General features: G+C 35.7%; 1 protein-coding gene across 2 annotated transcripts; it reads left to right on the top strand.

The window, feature by feature from the left end:
* Positions 1-483: 483 nt before the first annotated feature.
* On the top strand, positions 484-24477 carry FEM1C (fem-1 homolog C). Of its 2 annotated transcripts, none has more exons than XM_003259853.3 (3): positions 484-857; positions 1702-2435; positions 19753-24477. In XM_003259853.3, exons 2-3 carry the CDS (start codon positions 1892-1894, stop codon positions 21060-21062), a joined length of 1854 nt encoding a protein of 617 aa, XP_003259901.1. In that variant the 5' UTR covers positions 484-857; positions 1702-1891; the 3' UTR covers positions 21063-24477. The 2 variants fall into 2 exon arrangements, with proteins under 2 accessions (XP_003259901.1, XP_030673782.1); XM_030817922.1 differs by having other exon boundaries at positions 491-572.
* Positions 24478-26384: the final 1907 nt, after the last annotated feature.

Raw genomic sequence — 26384 nt, 5'->3', positions numbered from 1 at the left:
TGTTTCCCCCATGCTGCTCTGGTGGTAATAAGTCTCACGAGAGCTGATTGTTTTATATGGGGTTTCCCTCTTTGCTTGGCTCTGATTTTCCTCTCTTGCCTGCTGCCAGGTAAGACGTGCCTTTCCCCTTCTGGCTTGATTGTGAGGCCTCCCCAGCCACGTGGACCTCCGAGTCCATTAAAGCTTTTTATCTTTATAAATTACCCAATCTCGGGTATGTCTTTACCAGCAGCGTGAAAACGGACTAATACACTTCCCTTCTGGGTCTCTGAGATGGGACCGAAAAATTCCCTAAGGGAGCACCCCGAAAATCCGAGAGAAGAGCCAGCAAGATCTCAGAACTCCAGCTGCCTCGGGCCGCTTCGATGGGCGCAGATCCGCCCCCTCGCAGCGCCCCGCCCCCCGGCACGTTGCACGCAGGCACGTCCTCCCCGTAGCTCAGGCCCCGCCCCCTCCCCGTCGCCCCGCCCCGGCCGCGACGCCCCGCCCCGCCCCTAGGCGGTTGCTGGCCGCGGCCGCCGCCCTCGCCCGGCCCAATGGCGTGGCGGCACAGTCGGTGATGTGAAGCTCAGGTTTGTCCGGCCCCCGGCTCGCAGCCCATTACACCATCCGCCGCAGCAGTCGCTGCAGCCGCTGCAGCCCGAGCCGACTGAGAGGGCGGGAGGTAGCTCGGGTGGCGGGGCGGGGCGAACAGCGCGGCCGGATTCATTCCTGTGGGGCGCGGGGCATGGAGGAGCTGTGCGCCCGCAGGCGGAGCAGGGCGGCCCGGGCGGCGGTGGGGACAACGGTTTCCCTTTGAAGGGGACGGCTAAAGCCCGAGTGACCAGCGGCGGCGGGGAGGACTAGTCCCCGGGCAGGTAGTGGCGGCGGCGGCGGCCTGTCAGGGCTCGGGCCGGGGCCTGAGGTGCCCGCGGAAGGCCTGGGCGGGAAGGAGGGCGCTGGGGGAGACGAAGGCGGGCAGCGGGCTGGAGGCCACAGGCTTGGCCCATTGGGAGGGGGTTGTGATCGATGGAGGAGATTGGGGAGGGGGCTGTCGTTGTCTGGAATAGGGAGAGGGGAAGGTTGTGTTGGGGCGACTGTGGTTTGAGGAACCTGCGGATCATCCCTTGGCGGGGGGTGGGGGGTGATCAAAATGGGGCGGGCGAAGTTAATGACTAAAAGGCAGGAGGATTTCCTGAGAGCCGTGAGTAGTTTTAAAGGAAAGAGAATCTCTCCGGGCAGAGTTTTGGCCTTAGCCGGGGTTTGGTGTGTCCAACCTTTTTGTTCTTTCTCGAAACCCGGCGTCAGTGAGGCCTTCCAGCCTGGCGCCCTTGGCCAGCTCTCCTGCAGTTGCAAGAAAGAAACATTTCTGAACCCGAGTCTCCTGCCTCTTTCGGTTGTACTCTCCCTGGGCGTGTGCAAAGCAAAACTAGAACAAAGCTTGGCTGGTTAGAGCTGGAGGCGAGAAAACGGGCTGCCTGTAGTGTTTAAATTTTCCGCACATGGAGGAGACTGCCTGCGACCAGAACATTTGGGTCTCTGTGTACACTTCTGTATTTTTCTTTACCACCTTTTCTTTGGGGGTGGGGGGTGTGTGTGGGATGGAGTAGTGCCTGAATTATAGCTTTTATTCCTTTCTTCCCACAGAAGTGGCAATTAAGAAGTGTTTTGCCTTCTTCTATAGAAAATTAAATGCTGCTACTTTTTTTTTTCTTTCTCTAGTTTGGTGCCCTGGTTGTCAGATGTTGGAAAGCAGTAGGACGGAACATACTCTTCGTGGTTGTGTATCCGTTCTGGGGTGCAGCAATTAACATTGAACTTTGGTTCCTGTGACTCTTGCCTGTGTCGATAGAGTTAAATTGGAGCTCTGCTTTGAAAGATAAATAAAGCACAGCCTCTTAACTGGACATAAATGGATCTAAAGACAGCAGTATTTAACGCAGCTCGGGATGGCAAACTCCGGCTTCTCACCAAATTGTTGGCAAGCAAATCCAAAGAGGAGGTTTCCTCCTTGATCTCTGAAAAAACAAATGGGGCCACGCCACTCTTGATGGCCGCCAGGTATGGGCACCTTGACATGGTGGAATTCCTCCTAGAGCAATGCAGTGCCTCCATAGAAGTTGGGGGCTCCGTCAATTTTGATGGCGAAACCATTGAGGGGGCTCCCCCTTTATGGGCCGCTTCTGCAGCAGGACATCTGAAGGTGGTCCAGTCCTTGTTAAATCATGGAGCATCTGTCAACAACACGACTTTAACCAATTCAACTCCTCTTCGAGCTGCGTGTTTCGATGGCCATTTGGAAATAGTGAAGTACCTTGTAGAACACAAAGCTGATTTGGAAGTGTCAAACCGACATGGGCATACGTGCTTGATGATTTCTTGTTACAAAGGACATAAAGAGATTGCTCAGTATTTACTTGAAAAGGGGGCAGATGTTAATAGAAAAAGTGTCAAAGGTGAGTTCAGCTTCTTTGTTTTTCTAAGTGTCTACCACTTATTTTCAGGAAGTTTGATATATAATTATAAGCACTGGTGTTGAGTAAACCAGCATTGACACACCTGTTTTGATTAGGTAAGTCTTCCAGTGTGACTTTGTTGAGTGTGTCTCTGATGTTTGGTAATACATTGAAAAAGTGTGATAAAAGACTTCTGTTACTCTGTTAAGCAGTATTTTTTCTCTTATTTGGAGTAACTTAAAATTCTTGGGAAATGGGTTCCCCAAAGTTACAGAGCATGTTAGTGGTAGCTGATCTGAGCCTTTAGGCTTATGCTTAATCTACTTGGGAATATGGTTAAGTGTAATACATTTTCTTAGCTTTTTGTTTTGTTTTGTTTTTTTAGAACAACCTTGGAGTAGAAATTACTATATTTATTGAGTCATGGTCTTGTTTGTTCCCTGCAGTCATTTCACTTTTTCTGTGAGAGAAGTCTAGGCCAAACTGACCTGGAAGGATTAATATCAGTGGAAAAGAGAAAATCTGTTCCCTTATACTATATTTGTTTGTAGTCAATAGATAATCCTTTTATAAGAACATGCATTAAATATAGCAAGGGAGAAAACACATTTTTAAAACTGCTTCAATACTGAGAGTGAAAAACAAGGACTAGATTAAACAGATGTGGATTTGTTGGCTAGCAACAGTGTAAACACCTTTGTCCAGAAGAAGGGCTCCCGTTTACGATTGTGTATAATTTTCGTTGACTGTAATAAACTAAAAGCAGCAAAAAGTGGTTGAGAATTTTTTTTTAACCCTTAAGAGCAACTGCCTTGATAGCATAATTTTGATACTTGAAAACCTTAACTTCCCTTACACGAATCTATTTATATGACAGCAAAATAATTCACTACCTAATTTTTAAAAGCTATTAAAATTTAAAAGTAGCATATAGACATGTTAAAAAAAATCAAACAGTGTAAATTGGTTTACATTGTTGGTTTACATTTGAATAAAAAGTCTTATTCCTGATTTCTAGATCTCTAATGCGCTGACAACCACTATTTACAGTTTTTTATGTGTCCTTTTAGAGCTGGTCTATGCAAATACAAGCATACTTGTCTATGTACAAGCATACTTGTTTGTGTAGCCCTCCGTCTAGTGGTTGATTACATACTTTTCTATCTTTATTTATTTATTTTTCTAACCTTGGATGTCATTCAACTCCAACACACATAGCTACCTCATTCTGTTTCATGGCTATACAGTATTTCATTGTATGAATGTACATAATTTATCTATTCTCTATTGGTTGATATTTAGGTCACATCCAGTACTTTGCTAATATAAACAATGCTGCTGTGAACATTCTTGAACAAAAATGTTGTCTTTTCACACTTGGGTGAGAATAACTGTAGTATAAATACCTGTGTTTAGAATTGCTTTATCAAAGTGAATGTACATTTGCCGTTGTGATAGTGTCTGCCTTTCAGAAAGGTTAAACCACACAATTATGGGGCACTATATAGTTAGTTACTGAGCATATTTGCTGTAGATCGTGTGATCTTTTATAAAAATTATACAAGATCATTGTGATTTTTCTGAATTTTTTTTTCCAGAGGAAATGTAAAAATCCCACAAAATCCCAGTACTCAGGGATAATGCTTCCAAAGATATTTTTGAATTTTGCATACTGATATATGTATGCAGTTTTATATGCTGTTCTATAACTTGTTTTTTAGCTTAATAAATGTTATCTTTAATATTACCAATTATAGCTCTTTAATTTCAATAGCTGCATACTCTTCTACTGATGGAGTTTTATGTTGCTTCCAGTTTTTCAGTATGATAAAAAATGTTTCTGTAAACATTCTTTCTAGTAAGTGTTTTCATTTGTTCCTGATTATCTTTAGAGGTGGCTTGGTAGATCAAATGCCAGCATGGCTTTTTTTTTTTCTCCAAACAATTATGATTCTTTTGAAAATGCTTGTTTTAAGACAACAGATTACTGCTGAACTAACCATGTTAATATTGGGAATGGTTTGAAATCATGGCTGCTTGTTTAGTTTGTTGAATTTTTTGTTTCTTTGTTTTGGGCTTTTTATTCTTCAGCTCGATGTAGATATTATTGATAAACTCATATTTAAGTCAAATTGGGATATGTTTTAAACTCCTATGTTATTGGAGAGATGAGAACTGGTGTTACTTCCCTTATATTTTTCAAAGCTTCTTTATATACTTCTGGAGATATAGTATATGGGAGAACTCTAATACAAATAGCTCAGATTTTTTCAGCATTTTCTCCTGAGAAGCTGTGAACAGTATTTAACCTGATTACATCTGAGCTCTTTCAAAATAGTGTTCCCTTTATCACCACTATCATCTTTTAGCCTTATATGTGAGGGTATGTCTGTTCTCTCTTTTGGCCAAACTAATTCTAAGTCATTTTTTTCCCCAGTATCAGTATCTAATATGTATGTCTTTAAAAAAACTACATATAACACGAGAAAACAATTTAATACCAAAAATTGTTTTCTCGTAACCTCAACTTTATACACATACACTTGCATATAGATATTGTCACTTCTTGTGCAGAATTTTTACATTTTCATGGTATCTTTTAATTTCCATAGTGATTCTTCGTGAATGTTGGGGGCAGATTAAAGTACATGTGCATCCTCCTCCACTCTGATCCTGAAGCTTCACTACTCGTTCTCTCATTGGTTCTGGATTTTCTTCTATGGTTTAATGGTAATAAAAGCAGGAACCAATTGAAACTAAGGCAGGGACACTGGAGAAGGATGTGATTTAGCAGCAAGAGAGGATTTTCCCCCCCTTTTTTAGCTCCATTCAAAAAGTAGAAAAGATTAATAAGACTAGAGTTAAAATAGAATAATTCCTTAGGACATTTTGTGTGTCATTCACTGGAAATGGTTCTGAGGAAAGAAAATGTCAGTACATCGTGCTTGGTCTGCTTAAAGATAAAATGCATGTGACTTCTACATTCCATTACTTTTAAACAGGCGGTTGATATTTGAACATATTATTTAACCTCTTTTCATTTCTTTTTAACAGGCTATTGGCATTTTGAACATGTTTTAACCTAAGGTGGAATTCACTAATTGAGAGAACAGTTGTTGAGTCCCTCAGTGTGCCAGGCTGTTAGACTTAGGATATACAAAGAGCAATAAGACAAGATAGCCAGTCCTTGATTCCCTGCTCTTGAGGAGCTCATGATTTGATTGGAGAGACAGGTTCATAAGCAGATACTTAAACTACAGTATGGTAAGTGCAACAGTAGTGCTTTCTTCTGTTAGATATTTGGAAATACTTTATCTCCAACAACTTATGACCTGAGGGGACAATGGTTTTCTTCTTTTCCCATGGCATTCCAAAAGGGGAGAAGATCTTTGATATATTTAGGAATACCTCTTTAGTTTAACAGTCATAGCAATTGAGTTTTGAGACAGGAGTTGTTTCCTATTTAAGAATCTAGACTGTAAATCTGTAGTGATTAGGTGAATCCTTCTCAGAGCTATCACAGTGATCTCAGCGCTTCATGGTTATAGTCATCTTTGGCCTCCTTTGTTTCTTTGGTTTGTTTGTGTTTTGGGGTTGTTTTTGTTTGGACTTAGAACTTTGCAGATCCAAAGTGAAGTCCTCTTGAATTCCACTTTTACACCCTAATTCTAACAGAAATTGGGCAGCTAAAAGTTCTTGATTGAGTACTACAGACCAATAGAAAACTCTGTAGGCTCAGATTTGGAGACTGGCTCTAGAAGACATTCTGTCCTCATTCATCAGTCAGTTTAGATACCCAAAGTAATTAAGTAAATTGGTAATAAGGTAATTAACATGCCCTTTCTGTAGGCAAGTCATTCTGTGGGACATTTTGGAAGTTATGAGAAGATGTGAGATGTCACATTTTTAACTTCTGAAGGAATAGTATAAGCAATCCATGCTATAGGATTTTAGAGTGAGTGTACTTACTAGGAATGCTTCATGGAGAAAGTAGAAATTAAACAGGGCTTTGAATTTTGGAGTTTAGATCTATGGACAGGTTGGGGTTTAGATCTGCAGAAAGTTTGTTGGGATGTAGATCTGTAGAAGGGTTTTGGCAGTTTTGCAGGTGTAGGAAATGGCATAAGGAAAGGCACTTTGAAGAAAATGCTTGGAGGGTGCAGGAATTGGAAAGTAGGCATATTTGAACTAAAAGGCACTCAGGGCTGGATTTTAAAGGACATTTAATCTAGGTACAGGAGTTGGATTTTATTTTTCATGCCAGTGAAAGTTTTTCAGCAGAGGACTAACTAACTGGAGTGGTTTGTTTGTTTGCTTGTTTGTTTTCAGAGAAACTTACCTAACTGCATTCTACTACAACATTGTGACATCTGACTGCATTCTACTACATAGTCTTTGAGGCTAAAGACCTGGTGTTTTTACTCCATGCATTAGGAAGAGTATCTGGCCCTAAATGAGCTTGAGTGGACATGTTGGATTTAAGAGAGGAAAGATTATAAGCTCCTTGATGGCAAGCACTATGTTTTATAGGCCTTTCTATAGGGAAATAAATACATGCATTAAGACTTGAAGTAACAAAGTAAGACAGTAGTAGGACAAAAATGAGTAGCACAGGTAGAATATAGGGGTTCAGAAAAGGGAGAAATCCATGTAGGCATGTGGCAAGGATTGCTAGCATTAAAAGGGTTTGAGAGAACTAGTTCAGACAGATTATTTGCCTTTTCATTATGGAAATTTTCTAACTTACACAGAGAGAATACATTGAACCACTGTGTATTCATCATCTTACTTCAACAATTATCCATTTGCTAAAGTTTAAAAAAAAGTTTCTACTTTCCTTTTGTTTTCTATAGTAGTTTAAAGCAAATCAAAGGCTTTATATTATTTCTCTCTCATAGAATAGGCATCTAGAGTATAGATGTATTTTAGTCAAGGAAATGCTAAAGAAAAATCTTACTTAATTCCCCACTGTAAATGCCCAAGAATCTCAAATGAGAAAATCTCCCTTGTAAACTAAAAACTGTTGGTATTCAGGTAGACTAAGATAATGATTGCTGTCATTCTAGGTTATTTTGGTATACTTTAGTACTGTCTGAGTGTTGAAAGCTGAAGTTCTCTTTTCCTTCTTGACTTTGAAAACTCTTCTCAGTTGTTGGTTACCTCAGCATACCCACTTGCAGAGAAAAATAAAAGGGGGAAGGGAGGGACTTAAAATTATACTCTATAATATATCTATATTTATTTTGATTGAGTAATAATGTTTAAATAACTTACTAGTTGAATTCATTAACGCTTTAATCCCAAATTATGAAGTTACTCCTGCAAGTTGCTCCGTGTACATTCTTTTCCCTGTTATATCCCCTGGCACACTTTTCTGTGTCCTTGGGAAGAATTAGTATCTTAGTTGGATAAACTAAGCTATAGATGGTGTGCAAATTGAGTCCAATAGGGAAATATCCATGTGGTCCTTTGTCCCTGGAGATTGGATTTTGAACTGTGAATCCTCACAGAATTGAACAATTTGGTGAGAATCAGTAGATCCTGAGCACTCCTGCTGTTCATATTGTCTTGGCAGTAACATGAGCTTAAGATAGAAATTACGTTTCACTTACTGGCCTTCGGGTACAATGTAGTTCCTTCACTGGTTCATTTTTTATCAGATTTTCATTGATTGATAAAATATGTTTGTTTGAAATAAAATTCAGGAAACCCAGGGCATTACATAGATTTATGCTGTTGAGGCATCAGGAATATATGTGATGGAAGATAGAAGTGGAGGAGATAGGGAGAGACCCAGATGAAAAAGTCACGTGGATGCAAATCTGATCAAAACATGTCTTCCTTCTTTTTTTCCTCCCTTTGGGAAGAGCTGTGATTGAATAAGGAGTCTGTGAACTAGAGGACAGGGAATTATAATGTTGAAGTTTTCTGTCGTTAGATGAGTTTTTTATGCATAGTTGTTTTTAGTCCTCATCCCTTAGCTCCATTGCTCTTAGCCTTGAAAATTCTACTTAACATCAAGACTCATTTCAAATGCAATTCCTCATCTCCCTCAGATTATAAGAATGCATCTTACCTCTTCGGATGCGGGTATTTTTTAGCATTTAACTTTGTCGTAAGCTCAAGGACCTTTTTTGTTAAATTTCTGTTTGTTCTTTGCTTAGTGCCTTACTCTAAGAATTAATGAAGGGAGGGCACAATTTATCTTCTTTTTTTTATTTCCTTTTTTTTGAACTTCTGTTCTTGAGTATCTCTCATGATAGACTACACATGGGGAAGGGAAACATTCTAAGCAGAGAATCCTTCTTCTAGTGCTCCTTTGATACCCTAAGTTGTTTTTTTCTTTTTATCTCTTCTTACCTCCTCCATCAACCCACATTTATTAGTTATTCAGGGAATAAAATACTTGGAATCAGCATTATTGTGCAATTGAACCACACACCCTATCCTCATCTTACAAGTGGACCACCTCTGTACTCAGCCCAACCCCAGCTACAAAGCTGAGGAAGGAATGGGTTGGTGCCAAGCATAGTAGGCTGAAAAAAGAGAGATGAGGATTGTTTTTGTGTCTTTCCAAATAAAACTATTATAATAAAAGACCCTCTAATTGCTGCTTCTATCAGTCAAAACTTATACTTTCACCAAAAATACAATATTTTTATTTTAATTGGATTTTTAAAACAGCTTTATTGAGATAAAATTCACAAAATCACTTAAAGTGTATACAATTCAATGGCTTTTTAGTATGTTCATGGGGTTATACAACCATCACAACTACCAGCTTTTCATCACCCCCGAAAAAATCTCATATCCATTAACAGTCACTCCCTCCTATCCCTCCTCATTCCCCTGAAACTGCACTAGTCTTAGGTAACCAGTAATCTCCTTTCTGTCTTAAGTTTGCCTGTTCTGGACATTTAATTTAAATGGAATCACATAATATGTAGTCTTTTGTGAGCTGTCTTGTTTGCTTAGTATAATGTTTTCAAGGTTCATCCATTTTGTAGCATGTATCAGTGCTTTTCTTTGTATTGCAGAATAATATTCCACTGAAATAGATATGTCACTTTTATTCATTCAGCAGTTGATGGGCATTTGGGTTGTTTATACTTTTTAGCTATTCATGGAGAAGTTCTTCTCTGGATATATATGTTTTCATTTCTCTCAGGCATATACCTAGGAGTGGCATTGTTGGGTTGTATGGTAACTCTTTTAACAGGAACTGTTAAACTGTTTTTCAAAGCAGTTGTAGCAGTTTACATTCCTGTCAGCAATGTAAGAAGAGTTCCAGTTTCTCCACACCCTGTCCAACACTTCTTCTTCTTCTTCTTTTTTAATATAGCCATTTTAGGAAGTGTGTAGTGATATCTCATTGTGATTTTGATTTATATTTCTCCTATGGCTAATGACGTTGAGCATTTTTTTCATGTACTTAATTCATGTGGTTATTGGCTCTCTCTGTCTCTATTTTCTTTGGAGGAGTTTCTTCATTAACCTTTGCATGTTTTATAACTGGGTTATCTTTGTATTACTGAACTGTAAGAGTTGTTTATATATTCCTATGTATGTCTTTTATCAGATACAGCATTTGCAAATATTTTCTCCCATTCTGTGTGGTTTTTTTTTTTAACTTTTTTGATGGTGGTGTTTATACCAATTTGGATTTTTATTTTACAAACTAATTTTTAAGGAAATTTGTGTGTCACTTACATAATGTCTTACTTAAGAAAATTGTTAGGAATAGACTGCAGGATTTACTGATACTATGCCATTTACTATGCAGGAACTTTTCCACGGATGAATCTTTGTAATCTAATTGTAAAACACAACCCATTCCTGCTTTGGCATATGGTTAAATTTAGAGTGAAGAGGAATGATACAATTTTATTTCTATATGGTGTAAAACAGGCTGTGACCTAGCCCTCCTTTTAAATTTATGTTCATATGACTTGATATTGCTATTAGATATATTAGCTATGTGGCAAGTGTCTATATAGCAAACAAGAAAATAAGATTCCTTCTCTATTTTCTTGCTACTCAAGGACCAGTAGCATAGGTATCACTTGGATCCAGCCCAGATGATCTGAATCAAAATCTGCATTTTATTATGATTCTCTGGTGATTTTATACATGAAAGTTTGAGAAGCACAGCTTTATTTGACTTATGCTAAACACACACACAAAGCTTGAAATACATGAGGAATTTACAAACAGCAGAATCTACTGAGTTGTTATTGCTAGAAAAAGCAATTTAAATTAAAGACATTTTGTGTTTGTTAAATATTTTGCAGTCCTTAGGAGGACATTTTTGTTTTTTTGAAAAGAGCAGTAAATTCTGTCTGCTCCATGAGGGTGGTTTAGAAACTGACTTGATCCTGGTGAATCTTGGTAATTTTGTCCAAATTGAGATATATATATGTTATGTTGAAGCTCCTTTATGATTTAGGTGGTTGGTTGGTAACAATCACTTGCCGTTATCAAACTCAAAACATTTGGTTTGGACCCAGATAATTCTTAGGCCTCTAACTAGTTCTTCCTCAAAATACAGCTATGTTTTTGGGTTACCTAATTTGAAAAAAATATTGATTCTATTCCTAGGCACCTAAGCTTCACAGTTGAACATGAATTTTTAATGTCTTACTCACCTGCTATTAAAAGATTACAAGTGTCTTTAAAATTAACAGCAGTGAAGTTTGACACTTCAGATGCTTCTTGAGGAATACTACCACCCTTTAATGCACGAGCACTTACCATAGTTTCCTGACCTTAATATTCATCCTAGAAGCATCCCAGTGAAAATGGCACTTTTCGTTCTTCCAGATTTTCTTAGCATTGTTTTTGTGTTAAATTATGAATTTGAAAATTAATGTATTCATATCATACTATTTTAGCTTTCTAGAGAAGTGCTTTAACAGAATTAATACTTAATGTTGTGCCATTAATCTGATTTCTAAGAAATGCCCGTTTAACAAACATGTCTTTTGAGAAATCATGAAAATTTTTTTTATGAATTCAGTGCCAGAATATTTTTTTTCTCCAAATGAACTTTTTCTTAATCAGGCATTGAGAATTGTTTAATATAATATGCTTTTCTTTTTCTCTTCCTTTTTTTTCTTTAGCCAAAGGTAAATTCATTAAATTTCATTGCTGCATATCCTTAATTTCATCTCAGATGCCTGGTAGTATTTATTTTTGAACTCTGTGTTTTATTTTTCATTGTCTTTCTCATTCTGAGAATGCAAAAAGAAGACATGATGTGCAGATGGAAAATCATTGGGAAGTACAATCACTGTCTTATGGGAATGTTTTTAAAGGGCCTATGTAACCCAGAGAAAATTCTTCAGCTAAATCTATAGTACTTGCCATATATTGTTATGCACCAAAACTTTAAATCAATTCTATTAACTAGCAAAAAAGAAAATATGATTTTAATGATCTTTGGCATGTAACAGTACATACTAGTCACAAGACCCTCGTAACTCACTTTTTAAATTTGGCTTGTTATACTTTTTCACAAAAAATTACATTTAATACTTATAGCATATCTAACACTTGAAAAAACTGACAAAGCAAAATATTTACAGTAAATTTAACAAACTGGTTATCATTTTATAAAGTGCTTATACATAGAAAGCCAGATTAATCTCAGAAACTGAAACATAGATATGTCATAAAAGAAAATAAAGTTTATAAACAGATATGAGAAAATATTCTATTTACCAAGGAATAGAGGTAATAGAAATTAAAAAGTTAATTTTAGTAGTAGAAAGAATACTCTAAAGTGGAACTTTAAACAATTTTTATAATCCCATTGGTAGTGAATTGAAGATGCGTATTAAGCCATCACACATTTGTGATTCTATTTTAGGTAGGCGTTAAGTTTTTTTGTCATTTGTTTATTGACTTATTTACATGCAATAAAATTCATACTTTTTAGTGTACAGTACTGTAATTTTTGACAAACATATACTACTCATTTATTAAAGGTAAGAACAAAAATGTCCTTCGTGCTCCTTTGCATTAAACCCCTCTCCCAGCCCCCAGCCCTTGCCAATCACTGCTCTGTTATATGTCCTTATAGTTTTTTAAGCATTAATTTTAATAGTAAAAATTCTGAAGGAGTGCAGATGTCTGTCATGGGGTAATGTTTATGTAAAGTATGACTTACTCCCTTGCTTGAACTTTCACCATAAAACCATTAAGAAGGATTATGTAGAATCTGTGAATCTGTGTAGTTACAGAAACTATGCAGACGATGTAATAACACATGACAGAATGCCCAAGATGTAGGTGAAAAGCAGGAAGCAGTTATATATATACTGATTATAACTTTGTCAAAGCATACTATATAAAAAGACTTGGAGAAATGACAGAAAAGTTATAATTGCTTAAGATCATGCTTTTTTTTTTTTTTTCCGTCTGTTTTCTAAGTTGTAAGTAATGCTCTAGGCTATAATTAAGAAACTTAACTTTAGGGCCTTCCAGGGCAGAAAAGTGTAGTGGTTATACACTTAACCTGTTAGAGTAATTAGAAAGATCTCCTGCTAGGATATTACTTTTTGAACTTATTTTGTCTGCAAAAGCTAAGCTTGAATTACTTTTTGTGATATCAAATATTAAAAATTTAGAATCTACCTTAGCTTTAGCAGGGTGCTAGTTGCTTCTGGGATATAAAAGAAATATAATATAGGATCTGTATACTTTAAGAATAGACTGTTTAGGTAAGAACTTATTTGTGAATCAGTAGCATTATACTAGTGTAAGGTATTATAATCGTAGATGTTATGTGAATAGTTATTAGGATGACTTATATATTCACCAGGCATTCTCACAATGATAAAATTGATATGATAAAACCAAGAAAACCTCTTTAAGCAGTTGAAATTTCTCGTGAAATTTGAAGGAGAAGAAGTTAAAATGGTAAAGAAGGAAGTGCTTTATAGGAAAATCAAGAACAGAGGCACAGAGGTGGAAGTGAACAGGGCTGTTTGTTCCTGGTGCTGGGAGAAGTACTTAGGATGGAATAATGTGAAGCATAAGCAGAATTTCTCCCTTGTGTGTGGGAGATGCAGACAATGTCTTCTGGGTTAGAGCAGGTTTGGCAAACTATGGCCCAGAGTTCAAATCCAGCCCATCCCATTTCAGTACTGCCTGAGAGCTAAGAAAGGTTTTTACATTTTTGTAATGGTTGAGAAAGAAATCAAATGAAAAATATTTTATGACACATGAAAATTACATGAAAATCAAATTTTAGAGTACATAAGTAAAAGTTTTGTTGGGAAACAGCCATATCCATTAATTTAACATACTACCTATAGCATATTTCATGGTATTTGGAGGAGTTTAGTGGTTACAATAGAGACTTTATAGTCTGGAAACCTAAAATGCTATCTGGCCTTTTACCGGAAAAGTTTGCCAGTCCCTGAGTTAGATGCACAGTGAATCATTCATTCCAGAGATAATGAGAAATGAAGCTAAAGAGATAAGGTAGGGAAATATTTGTTAGTCTTTTAAAATACATATCCTTGAATATCCAATATTAAACTTTACTGTACATAATGTTTTCTGAAACTATAGATTTCTTCCTCATTGCTCTCTCCACACAGATAGTGCCTTGAGAATCAATGATGTAGAATTTTGAAGGCCATGTCAAAGATTGTCTGCTTTTCCGTAGAGAAAGTGTGAAAACTTTTTGAGTTGGAAAGTGATGTGATTGGTTGAAGTTCTATTATGAGGCTTGGTTTTATATTAGATATAATTTATTCATTGAGGTTTAATATGACTGGCATTTAAAATATGACCTTAGAAATGAGTAGTACACTGAATTGGCAGTTGGGAGACAGGAGTTTATGTTTTCCCACTAAGTCCTCTTTTCTATTTGTATGTAGAATGAGTTTATCATCTCTACCTTGCAAAGTTATTAATATAAGATTAAAAGGGGGTAACAGTTAAATAAAATGTGGGAATATAAAAAAATACTGTATTCGCATACTTATCCCTTTTTTCATTAATTTTTTTTTTTTTACTGTTTGCTTCTACTTTCTTTAATTTACTGTTTTTTCTTGTAACTTCTTTAGATGGGAACTTAGCTATTTAAAAAATAAGCCTTTCTTTTTATCTAATTTGTTATTTAGTGTTTTTATGATCACCCAGTTAAAAAAATTTTCTGATTTTCATTGGGCTTGCTTCTTTGACTGATGAAGCAAGTGAGTGTTAAAAATTCAAATGGACAGATTTTTCTAGTTATCTTTTTGTTTTGGATATCTAACTTCATTCATAAGTGGACTTAGAACATACTCAGTGACTTCAGTCCCTTGACATTTGTTGAGACTTGCCTTACGGCCGAGAATATGGTCAATATATTTGGATATGCTCCCTGTATCCCTGGGGGCAAAATTGTTTTCTGTGGTTGTTGAGTGCCATGTTCTTTTATTTATGCCAGTTAAATCAAGTTGGTAATGTTCCAGTCTTTATCCTTACTGGTTTTGGTCTTCTAAACTGAGAAAGATATGTTTAGATGTACTAATGTTTGCAGATTTGTTTGCTTTCCTAGTAGTTCTGTCGATTTTTACTTTAGGTAACTTAATTCTATGTTATTAGGTGAAAACAAGTTTAAAATTATTATATCTGTATATTTTGAGTTTTTAACATTATAAAATATTTCCTTTTTTCGCTAATTATGTATTTTGCATTAAAGTCTACTTTCATATTTTAATAGCAGACAGCTTCTTAATATTTAGTTTTTGCAAAGGGTATTTTTTCCCAACCTTTCACTTCTAAAGATCATTTTCTACCCATATATTTAAGGTTTGTCTTGTAGGCAGTGTGTCTTGAGTTTTCTTTTTATCTTCAGTCTGACAGTTTTTGTCTTTTAAGTTTTTGTCTTTTCTTTGTATCTTCAGTCTGACAGTTTTTGTCTTTTAAATGTTTAAATTAAACATTTAGTTTACTTACATTTAATGTAATTACTGATATTTTTGGATTTTCATCTCCTGGGTACTTTTCTGATTTTTATTTGTCCTGCTTGTTTTGTGTTCCTTGGTCTTCTTTTTTGCCACCTTTTGGATTATTATTTCATTTTTTCTATATGTTAGAGAAAATGTAGTTATGTACATACCCTCTATTATTTTAGTAGTTATTCTAGATAGCATTACTTTGACTTATCAAAGGCTAACATAAATTTGTAATTTTATATCTTTATGAGAAAAAGATCTTAGAACACGTTAACACCAATTACCCTCCTTAATTTCGTGGTATTGCTGTCAAGTGTTTTATTTCTATGTATGTATTTCAAGCCCTACAAGATATTATTGTTAAAATCAGTATTTATTTAGATGTACTCACAAATTTACCCTTTTTGTTGATGTTTTTGCCTATATCCAGGCTTCCACGTGGCTCATCTTCTGCCTAAAGAACACCATATAGTATTTAGATCTGCTGGTAATAAGTATCTTAATTTTTTCCCTTTCATTTCTTTATTCCTGAAAGGGTTGTTTATTTGACATTTATTCTTGATATGGGTATAGAATTCTAAGTTGGCAGTTACTTTTCTTTCGTGCTTTTAAATATCATTTAATGTCGCCTAGTTTCTGTTGTTCCTGGTGAAAACTTTGCTGTTAGATTGTTGCTCTTTTATAGTTAATTTCCATTCATTCTCTTGTTTTAAGATTTTTCTCTTTGTCTTTAGTTTTCAGCAGTTTTGCTGTGTTGTATGTCAATGTGTTTTTCTTTTTATTTATCCTTCTTGGAGTTTGTAAAACCTACTGAATTTGCAGTTTAAGCTTTCATCAGCTTCTGAAAATTCTTGGACTTTATCTTTTCTTAAATATTGCTTTGGGACCCATTTTTTTGCTCTAGAATTCTGGTTTTGAGTATTAACAATATTCTGACATTGTTCCCTCTTTCTCTTATAGTCTCCATCTTTTCTATTCTTTTACCACTCCCTGCTTCTTTCTGTATATTTTCATCTGACCTATCTTCCAGTTACTAATTCTCTATTCAGCTGTGTGTAAATCCACTTTTAAAGCCACCCACCGAGTTTTTCAGTTCTCGAATGTCTACTTGAATTTTTAGTTTCCAGTTTTCTGTTGAATTCTCAATTTTAAAAAACTCCTTGAATATGCTAAGCATAGTTATTATTTGAAAATCTGTGTTGATAAACTGCATTATCTGGGTCTCCTGTTGGGCTTTTCTGTCAGCTCTTTATTTCCATTGTTTTTTGTGTTATGGTTCCTTATTTTCTTTTCATTATTTTTGATTGGATACCAAGCATTACCTATGAAAAATATAAATAATTTGAACCCTAGTATGATAATATCTTCCTCTAAATAGTATTTGTATTTGTTTCTGGCTTTTAATTATGTATACTAGCAATCCTGGATTATTTTAAATTATTAATGAGATGATCTTAAATTAGATTTAAGTTTTTTGTGATAGCTAGTCTATTTGTAGTTAACTTTAACTCCCTAGGGTTAAAGTTGGAGTTTTAACCCAAAGTGTGGGGAATTTTCTAAGTTCCTTTCTTAGTAGGCTGTAGGCTCCACTCTTCCCTCTATCCCTGCAAGGCTGTCAGAAGTTCTGCTCAGTTTTTCAGCTAGCTCTTCCAGAATTGGTGGAGGCCACTGTGGGAAAGCTGCCTCGAATTCTGGACTTGACCTCTCTAGTTTTTTCTTCTCCTGCATATTGTCCCCTTGTTATGTCTTAAATCCTGTCAAGCAGATTTTTAAAAATAAAATTTTCGGCTCTTTTAGTTGTTAGTGGGAGGGTGATCGCATTACAGGTATCTCTGCCATTACTGGATGTGAAAGTCTTCCTTATTGTTTGTTTTTTTAAAGCTACTTTTTTTCTCCTGGTATGTGGGTGTATTCAAAATAAATATATTTTGTATTTTTTCAATAAATACAGAAATATAGTTCATTAAATTGGCTTTTGCTACCTTTTTTTTTTTTTTTCTGAGACGAAGTCTCTCTTTGTCACCAGGCTGGAGTGCAGTGGCACGATCTCTGCTTACTGCAACCTCCACCTCCCAGGTTCAAGCGATTCTCCTGCCTCAGCCTCCCAAGTAGCTGGGACTACAGGCGCGTGCCACGACGCCCAGCTAATTTTCGTGTTTATAGTAGAGACAGGGTTTTACCATGTTGGCCAAGATGGTCTTGATCTCTTGACTTCATAATCTGCCCACCTCAGCCTCCCAAAGTGCTGGGATTACAGGCATGAGCCACCGCGCCTGGCCAGCTTTTGCTACATTTTATTCTTGATTTTGTGCTACTCTGAATAGAGAAAAGTGCTATCTAAGCCATTTCTTTATATTCAGATTTCTCTTATATTGCCTATTTCTTAGAAAAACATGGGGAATAGTAGAGGTCCTCAATACAAAAGAGTGTTTAAAATATACTTGGTATAGTAGTCATGTTTAATTGAAATTATTTTAAACAAATGAACATTGATAGAAGTTCTGGGCTTTTCAGTGCTTGGTTAGCTTACTCATTGTTAAAACATTTTATCACTTTCATTGTAGACCATTGAAATCTTGGGTCAGAATAATTATACAGTCCTTGTAGATACCATAGAAGACTAAACAGGATAAACTTGTGGAAAGACTCAATATTTCATGTAATAACTTGTTTTTTTCTAACTTTAGTTACAAAGTAGATTTATTTGAAGTATTCAGGTTTAAAATACTTTCTGGTACACATGCTATGTTGGGCATCCCCAAAGCCACCCCCAAATTTGGAAGTAACTCACCATACAACTGTACTCATAGGTAAGGTTTATTACTGTAATGTCATAAGGACATGCAGCTGAATTATGAGGGGTAAAGGCGCAGGTGAGATGTAGAGAAATCTTTGTGTAGGTGTTTTTGTGCTTTGTTCCTCTTGTGAGGGGTCACATAGAGCATATTCTTCCCCAGTAATGTAAATACATATGTGTCATGTTTCTACCAAGGGAAACCCATGACAGACCCAGTGCTCAAGGTTTTTATTGGGGCTGGTCATGTAGGTACCCTTTGCCTAGCTCACACCCAAAATTTTAGACTCCCAGAAGGAAACCAGACATTCAGCATAAACTGCATTGTTCGTACAAACAGTTTAGGTACAGTGAGACACCCTTATCATTTAGGGAAAGTTTTAGATCAGTATAAAGAACTGTTTACCAGCCAAGTTCCCAGCTACCAGCCAAAGGTCCAACCTTGCAAGAAGGTCTTTCTAAGGATAGCAGTCTCAGCCTGCCATGCTACCTGTTTTCTACAGACATGCCCAAAATGACTGACTGTTAAATTTTATGTAAACATTGTATGTGAATACCAGAGGTCGGCATGATAAGTCCTATTTTGACGATTAGTAAAATGTTTATCATTAAACTTAGCTAAAATACCTGATGTTTCCGATGTCTTAATATGTTTCATACAGGCTTTTACTAATGTGCCAGTGCCTGTTGTCAGTCTTAATCTGTGTGTGGGAAGAAAAGGACAGTGTTAGAACATTTAGTACAGCTATAAAGAATGTTTAAAAAGTTAAATTATAATAGGAAATAATCCATTATGAAAGGACACTTCAGATATCTCCTTTTAAAGTTCATATTGAACCACCCACATATTTTTCAGATTCTACGAATTTGTTTTTCTTATGAGAGCTTTTTGGGGAAAGTCCTTTGTTACCAAGAATTTTGGCTAAGACAGTTGAAATTCAACTTGGCAATCAGAAATAAATATTGAAAAAATCATTTCTGACTACTATTAGAGTCAAAATGAAGAATCTTAGATGTATTAAAGACCAGTCTGGCCGGGCATTGTGGCTCACACCTGCAATCCCAGCACTTTGGGAGACTAAGGCAGGAGCATTGCTTGAGCCCAGGAGTTTAAAACCAGCCTGGGCAACATAGCAAGACCTGGTCTCTAAAGAAAAAAAAGACCAATTCCTTGTTTATAAATGTGGAAACTGACCTGGAAGTTAAGTGACTTGTCAGTAAAATGGTGAATAGCTGGTTATTTGTATTCTATCCATTTTTAGATCATAAAATATGCACTTTAAACATTAATGAAAAATACCAAGAGACCATGGATTAGTTTGAATTTCTTCTGATGACTTTGGATGTCTTTTTATACCTAATTTGGTCATGTCATTTATTCAATAAGTTTAATATCAGATACTAGTTTTAGGTACTGGGGGAATTTTTTTTCTCGTTTGTAAACCAAGTATGTCCTACTTAGGAGCTTAAAGCTGTCTGCTTTTCTTTAGGTTCTAAAGTGCATATACATATTACATTATATTTTGGTCCCGCAATGTATGTTATTTCTTTTTTTCTCTCTCTCTTTAAGGTAATACTGCATTGCATGATTGTGCAGAATCTGGAAGTTTGGACATCATGAAGATGCTTCTTATGTATTGTGCCAAGATGGAAAAGGATGGTTATGGAATGACTCCCCTTCTCTCAGCAAGTGTGACTGGTCACACAAATATTGTGGATTTTCTGACACACCATGCACAGACCAGCAAGACAGAACGTATTAATGCTCTAGAGCTTCTGGGAGCTACATTTGTAGACAAAAAAAGAGATCTGCTTGGGGCTTTGAAATACTGGAAAAAGGCAATGAACATGAGGTACAGTGATAGGACTAATATTATTAGTAAACCAGTTCCACAGACACTAATAATGGCTTATGATTATGCCAAGGAGGTGAACAGTGCAGAAGAACTAGAAGGTCTTATTGCTGATCCTGATGAGATGAGAATGCAGGCACTATTAATCAGAGAACGTATTCTTGGTCCTTCTCATCCTGATACCTCCTACTATATTAGATATAGAGGCGCTGTCTATGCAGACTCTGGAAATTTCAAACGATGCATCAACCTATGGAAGTATGCTTTGGATATGCAGCAGAGCAATTTGGATCCTTTAAGCCCAATGACCGCCAGCAGCTTATTATCTTTTGCAGAACTATTCTCCTTTATGCTACAGGATAGGGCTAAAGGTCTGCTGGGTACTACTGTTACATTTGATGATCTTATGGGCATACTTTGCAAAAGCGTCCTTGAAATAGAGCGAGCTATCAAACAAACTCAGTGTCCAGCTGACCCATTACAGTTAAATAAGGCCCTTTCTATTATTTTGCACTTAATTTGCCTGTTAGAGAAAGTTCCTTGTACTCTAGAACAGGACCATTTCAAAAAGCAGACTATATACAGGTTTCTTAAGCTGCATCCAAGGGGAAAGAATAACTTCAGCCCTCTTCATCTGGCTGTGGACAAGAATACTACATGTGTAGGGCGGTACCCTGTTTGTAAATTTCCGTCTCTACAAGTTACTGCGATACTGATAGAATGTGGTGCTGATGTGAACGTCAGAGACTCGGATGACAACAGTCCCCTGCATATCGCTGCTCTTAACAACCATCCAGACATCATGAATCTCCTTATTAAATCAGGTGCACATTTTGATGCCACAAACTTGCACAAACAAACTGCTAGTGACTTGCTGGATGAGAAGGAAATAGCTAAAAATTTAATCCAGCCTATAAATCATACCACATTGCAGTGTCTTGCTGCTCGTGTCATAGTGAATCATAGAATATATTATAAAGGGCATATCCCAGAAAAGCTAGAGACCTTTGTTTCCCTTCATAGATGATAACTTGACTGTATTTTAGCACTGTTAAAGCACGAATTGGTAACAGTTGTTTCATAAATGAGCACTGTTGTGATAACACCAGCATTCATTTAGCTTGATTGATATCATCGTGCTGTCATTGGCTAAAGCATTATAAGCATCAAATTTACAACATTGGTTTCCCAATATTTAATATAAATATACCATATAATATATTGTTTGTGAATTATTGAGAAATGTAACATTCAAATTTCTAAAATTGTCCGCCAAAGGCTTATTCATTCTGGTTTTGTTTGCTGTTGGGTGTTTGGGGCAGAGTTAACCATTTTTCCATGGTGTCTTTATACTTTACTGGTTTGTGAATTTTATACAATTGAGAGTCTTTTTTTCTTGCTTCTTTCTTCTCTTCTCAAGTTTCCCCCCTGTTTCTACTTTATTTTTTGTCCTAACCATTTCTACTACAGTTTTTTCCTTATGGACCCATACTAGGTTGTATAAACTTTAAGGACTCGTTACCATTTGCAGTTACCATAAGTGCTTTATCTTCTCTATGCACAGGCTTAAACTTGACTGTTGTATGTTAGCATATTTTCTATGCAGCAGTTGGTCAACTTCAACTCAAAACACTGTTTTCTTATGTTTGTTTCAAACTTCATTTTTTGAAAGTACTCTGTAGCATGACAATTTTTAGAGCTGCAGGTTAGCTATTTCAGCTCAAGCTTTTTTGTTTGTTTTTTTCTTCATTTTCTTCACATCTGAGGTTTCTTTCTCTAATCCACTGAAATTATTGTGTGCTAAATTTGGGAAACAGATCTACTCTAACTCATTAACCCAGTTGAAATTTAGGTCTGTCATCTTAATATATCATGCAGTAAAAGGAAGAATCTTTTTAAAGTGACCCACCTTTCATGCTGCTCCAGCATTGTCCTGCTTGTGCTGATGGTGTGATTAGGTGTAGAGAATTTGCTTAAATTTAACTTCAGAGTTTATCACACAGCTTAATGAGTCACATTGAAATATTCAGTAATTGAACTGCAAATCACTTTTAGTTACAAAAAGAGCTAAAGCATGTCAGTGGCATGATGCTTGCCAAGCCAGATCTAGGCATCTAGGATAATTAAGGTATTTTAGTACGCAATTTACTGCCATAATATCAAAGGTCAGTAACAGTGTTCTTTCTTTCTTCAAGCTTATGTATACCTTTAAAAATCACTTGCATGAATTACTTTGATTACTTTCGTCTCAATTATTTGTCACCCTAGTTAAACATGAAAGGTTGCAGTGCTTCCTGTTCCCTTACTGGAAGTTAGCTTTTTCTTTTCTCTTCCTTTCTTCTTTTCTTTCTCTCACTTTCTCTTTCTTTCTTTCTTTCTTTCTTTCTTTCTTTCTTTCTTTCTTTCTTTCTTTCTTTCTCTCTGTCTCACAGATTTGCTAATGCCACAGAAAGGGCTCTTTTAAGATAAGTGAAAAGTACTAAAAAAGATTCAGGTAATTATCATTCAGCACTTTATTGTAATTCAGAATAAAATTTATGATGGCATATTTGCCCTGCAAATGTCTTAATGAAGTTGTTCTGAATAAAAAGCTCCTTATTGATTTGAGAAAAACTCAGTTTACCTGTGAGTTTAATGAGCTGGATCACTCTCACTTGGATTTTTGTGTTGACATTTTATTCTGAGGGTTAATGTTACACTATTTAAGGAGTCATCAATGCAAACAGTCACATTAGGTTTGTCATCATCTTTAGTCAGTAAAAACCTTGCAATGAAGAGTAGTAAATAAACAAGAGAACATTAGACTTTTTGGTTAAATTATTGAGATTTAATTTTTAAAAGATATTCTTACTCATTTGCTAGGTTGTAAATTTGATTTCACCATTAAGAAAAGGTAAATTGGATATAAATGAACACTCTCCAACTTTTTGATGAAGAGGTTTTACTATCTCTTATTGTGGGAAATTTTGATGAAATATTTGAACTGTCACATATATTAAAAATACTTTGTGATTTAGACCAATATTCTAGAAGTGTCAAATGTCAGTATCTTGAAATCATCTGCCTCTTTGTGATATAAGAATTATATATGAATAAGCTATTATTTTCATAAAGGAAAACTTTGCCATTATAGTAAATTACATTAGTTGATCTCGATAATTTGAGGATAACATGACAATTGAATTTTTAATTGATTTAGTATTTCCTCCTCCTCTTTGGGGGCTGGGTGGGAGGGCTTACATGCTCTTAGAGTGAGGCACATCTCACTGTTTTGCAGCTGAATTTGAATTGTGCAACTCCTGTGTAAAGTAAGGATTTCTTTAAATAGCATTTTTGCACCACTAAAAATAGATAACTTAGAACTCAGTCTTGATAACTGAAATGACTTATTTCACTTAGAATACATTTCTCCCTTCTCTGCCATCTCCACAAATGCCATTGGGAGGTTTTGAAAAACCAGTTAATTTAATAGCTCAAAATTGTCCCTGATTTTATTTTCTTTTTGGGAAAATCGTTTCATAAATGTGACACTGATAAAGCCTTTGTCAGAAAGTATTCTCAAAATTATGAGATGGATTATAATAAAATAGTTAAATTTGTGTTATTTTTTGAACCACAGATGAGTAAATTTAATAATGAACCAATTACACTCATGTGAGTCTAACTAAACTGTACACTGTAGCATGGTGTTATTGACTGGAGTTAATGTGTAAGTTATTAACATTTCTATGAAAATGCCCTTTTGGGGCCTCCTGAATTTTAGATGTTCCACTGTTTTGATCATTTCTATAAAAGAAATGGTCATTTTACTCAGATGCCAGTCTGCTTTATAAAGACAAATGGGTTATAGACTTAAAAATAGTTTTTTTCCTTATTCATAAATCTGACAGGCATAAACCCGAATCAAAGATAATTTGGTGCCCATTATGAATTTGAAGTTAAGTGATAGCTCACTTGTAAAGTGACTACCTTAATGTGTATAGAGACCCCAGTCTACTATGATTTGGGAAAATCGTTTAGGTTATATGGGAAAAGTAGCTCTTTAAAAATCAAATTGCCCAACAGAAACCTTAGGCTGAATTTACAGGTATGATAATTTTTGTAATTTTTCTTAGAATTGTGCAGGCTGGATGAGATAATGACATACTCTTTTACACTGTAACAGCAGCATTATTGCCTAGAACTTTAACCATTTTAGAGTTAGATACTAAAGAAACAAACTAATTGGTCATCATCATTTTCTTTTTTTCTTTTTCTTTTTTTTTTTTTTTGCCTTTATGTGTCACTAAACAACTAGTTTCTCTCCCTTTTGTCAGTTCCCATTGTGTATTTTTTCAAAAGAAGTACTGTATTCGGATGCCAGCTAATAAATTGTCACACAATGGAAAATCATATGCCACAACATTCATTGTAAGGTTTAATAAAATTAAATTTGCACCAAATTTAAGTGTATTCTTATTAACTCCTAATACTTGATTGGTATTATCCTAATGCAAATGATAGTAAACTCCTGTTTCAGAAAAACCTAATTGATAATTTGTGGCCAGTTAAAACTGAAAAGATAGCATTTATTGTTAATACTTCTATGTAACTATGATTTATGTACAGTTTATTCTAAATTTTTTTCCTAGTAGAGATCACAGAAACTAAAGATATAGGGAGACTTTTGTTGTCAACTGCATAAGAGAAGGGATGCCTTTAATTCTTGTTTTTAAATCGGTTTGCTGTGATCAGAAGTATATCATAAATATTATGAATGCAAGTTTTATACATTTGTTTTCCATCACTTTTCATTTGTAAAATCTAAGTTGTCCTTTTTTTTTTTATGTTTAACTTGCCTAATACAAAAAGCTCTAGTTGAGTCAGAAAATGAATTGGCTGTGATTTCTAAACTCCAAGCATAAATTGAAATCTCCAGTTTTTAGGTTTTTCCCTTTTGAATTGTTAGTATCCCTTATTTATGACAAGTATAGGCTTTGTCAAGAGGCAGTTAAAATAGAGTCTGTTATCACTTAAAATTGTTCTCTTTTTTATGTCTCACCCAATTGTTCAACAAGTCTAACTCTAGTATCTTTTCCCTGCTTTTACTTGACTTTCTAGCTCACTTTATAATTTTTTTTTTTTTTTTTTTGAGTTGTAGTCTCACTCTGTCACCCATTCTGGAGTGCAATGGCATCTTGGCTCACTGCAGCCTTTAACTCCTGGGCTCAAGTCCCAAGTTGCTGGGACTACAGGCATGTGCCACCATGCCTGGTTAATTTTTTTTTTTTTTTTGAGATGGAGTCTTGCTATGTTGTTCAGGCTGTTCTCAAACTTAGTCATTGTGCCCAGCTCTAGTTCATTTTTAAAATGTAGCAGTGATTACTAAAATAGAATCCAAAGTTTTCAACTTGAGAAATTTGTCTCCTGTCATTTTGAGTAAGGCCTTACAAATAATGTCTTTTAATTATCTTTTACATTTTATTTAAAAGTAACTTATTTAATAAAAGGGAATAATTTATTAAAATTATTCTCCATGTTTAAATAATAAAATACCTCAATTTGTTCTAAAAACCAAAATAAGAGTTAGAATTGCTGGTCACTTTCATAATACCTCATAGGGCTGTGGATTGAATGTACTGACTTTTCTTCAGGCCTGAACTACTTTGTCCAGAGAATAATGTGGGGTCAGATTGTCAGAACATAAACACTTCTGGCCTACTAATGTTGTGAAAGTGTGGGAGAAAGAGTCTTTATGACCTAAGGGAAATCAGTTTTGAGGGAATTTATTGTGTAAATTTGCACATTCAACAAATTTATTGACCATCAAGCAGTATGCAGTGAGTCAAGTATATAAAGATGAATTATAGAATCCTGCCATTGAAGAGAGCAATATTTTGGGGGAGGCAAACAAAGCTAATTTTCAACTACATTTTGAAGGGCAGAGAATTAGTCTGACTTTTAGGTTTAATAAGAATTGGAGTAGGTCTTGAATTAAAATTGCTTCTATATTCATTGTCCACTTAAACAAACAGAGTTCACATTGTTTAGGGCTAGCTGGCTATTGCATCTTTTCATCAAGATGGGGGTTAGGGGAAAAGTCCATTTAGTCCATTGATGAAATTTTCTTCATCTTTTTTACATCATTGTGCTCAAAATTTGTATTTTGTATCTTATTTTGAAACTCATAATTTTTCTTAGATAAAATTGTAGGAGCTACCGTTTGGATGTGCATGTGTGCATGTTTGCAAATGACTTTTTAAAAGAAATTTTGAACTCATTAAAACTGACCCATGTTGTGCATTCAGAATTCGTGCTCACCATGATTGAAAATCAGTCATAGTCTACAGGTTTGGTAAAAAGAGTTATT

Source organism: Nomascus leucogenys, chromosome 2 (genome assembly GCF_006542625.1).
Source record: "Nomascus leucogenys isolate Asia chromosome 2, Asia_NLE_v1, whole genome shotgun sequence".
NCBI classification, from domain to species: Eukaryota; Metazoa; Chordata; class Mammalia; order Primates; family Hylobatidae; genus Nomascus; species Nomascus leucogenys.
This window is presented reverse-complemented; position numbering and strand designations above follow the sequence as displayed.

Excerpts from the sequence above, each read along its gene's own strand:
- FEM1C (XM_003259853.3), top strand. The coding sequence starts at position 1,892 with ATGGATCTAAAGACAGCAGTATTTAACGCAGCTCGGGATGGCAAACTC. Across the intron at positions 2,436-19,752 it reads TAATAGAAAAAGTGTCAAAG|GTAATACTGCATTGCATGAT; the intron begins GTGAGTTCAGCT and ends TCTCTCTTTAAG.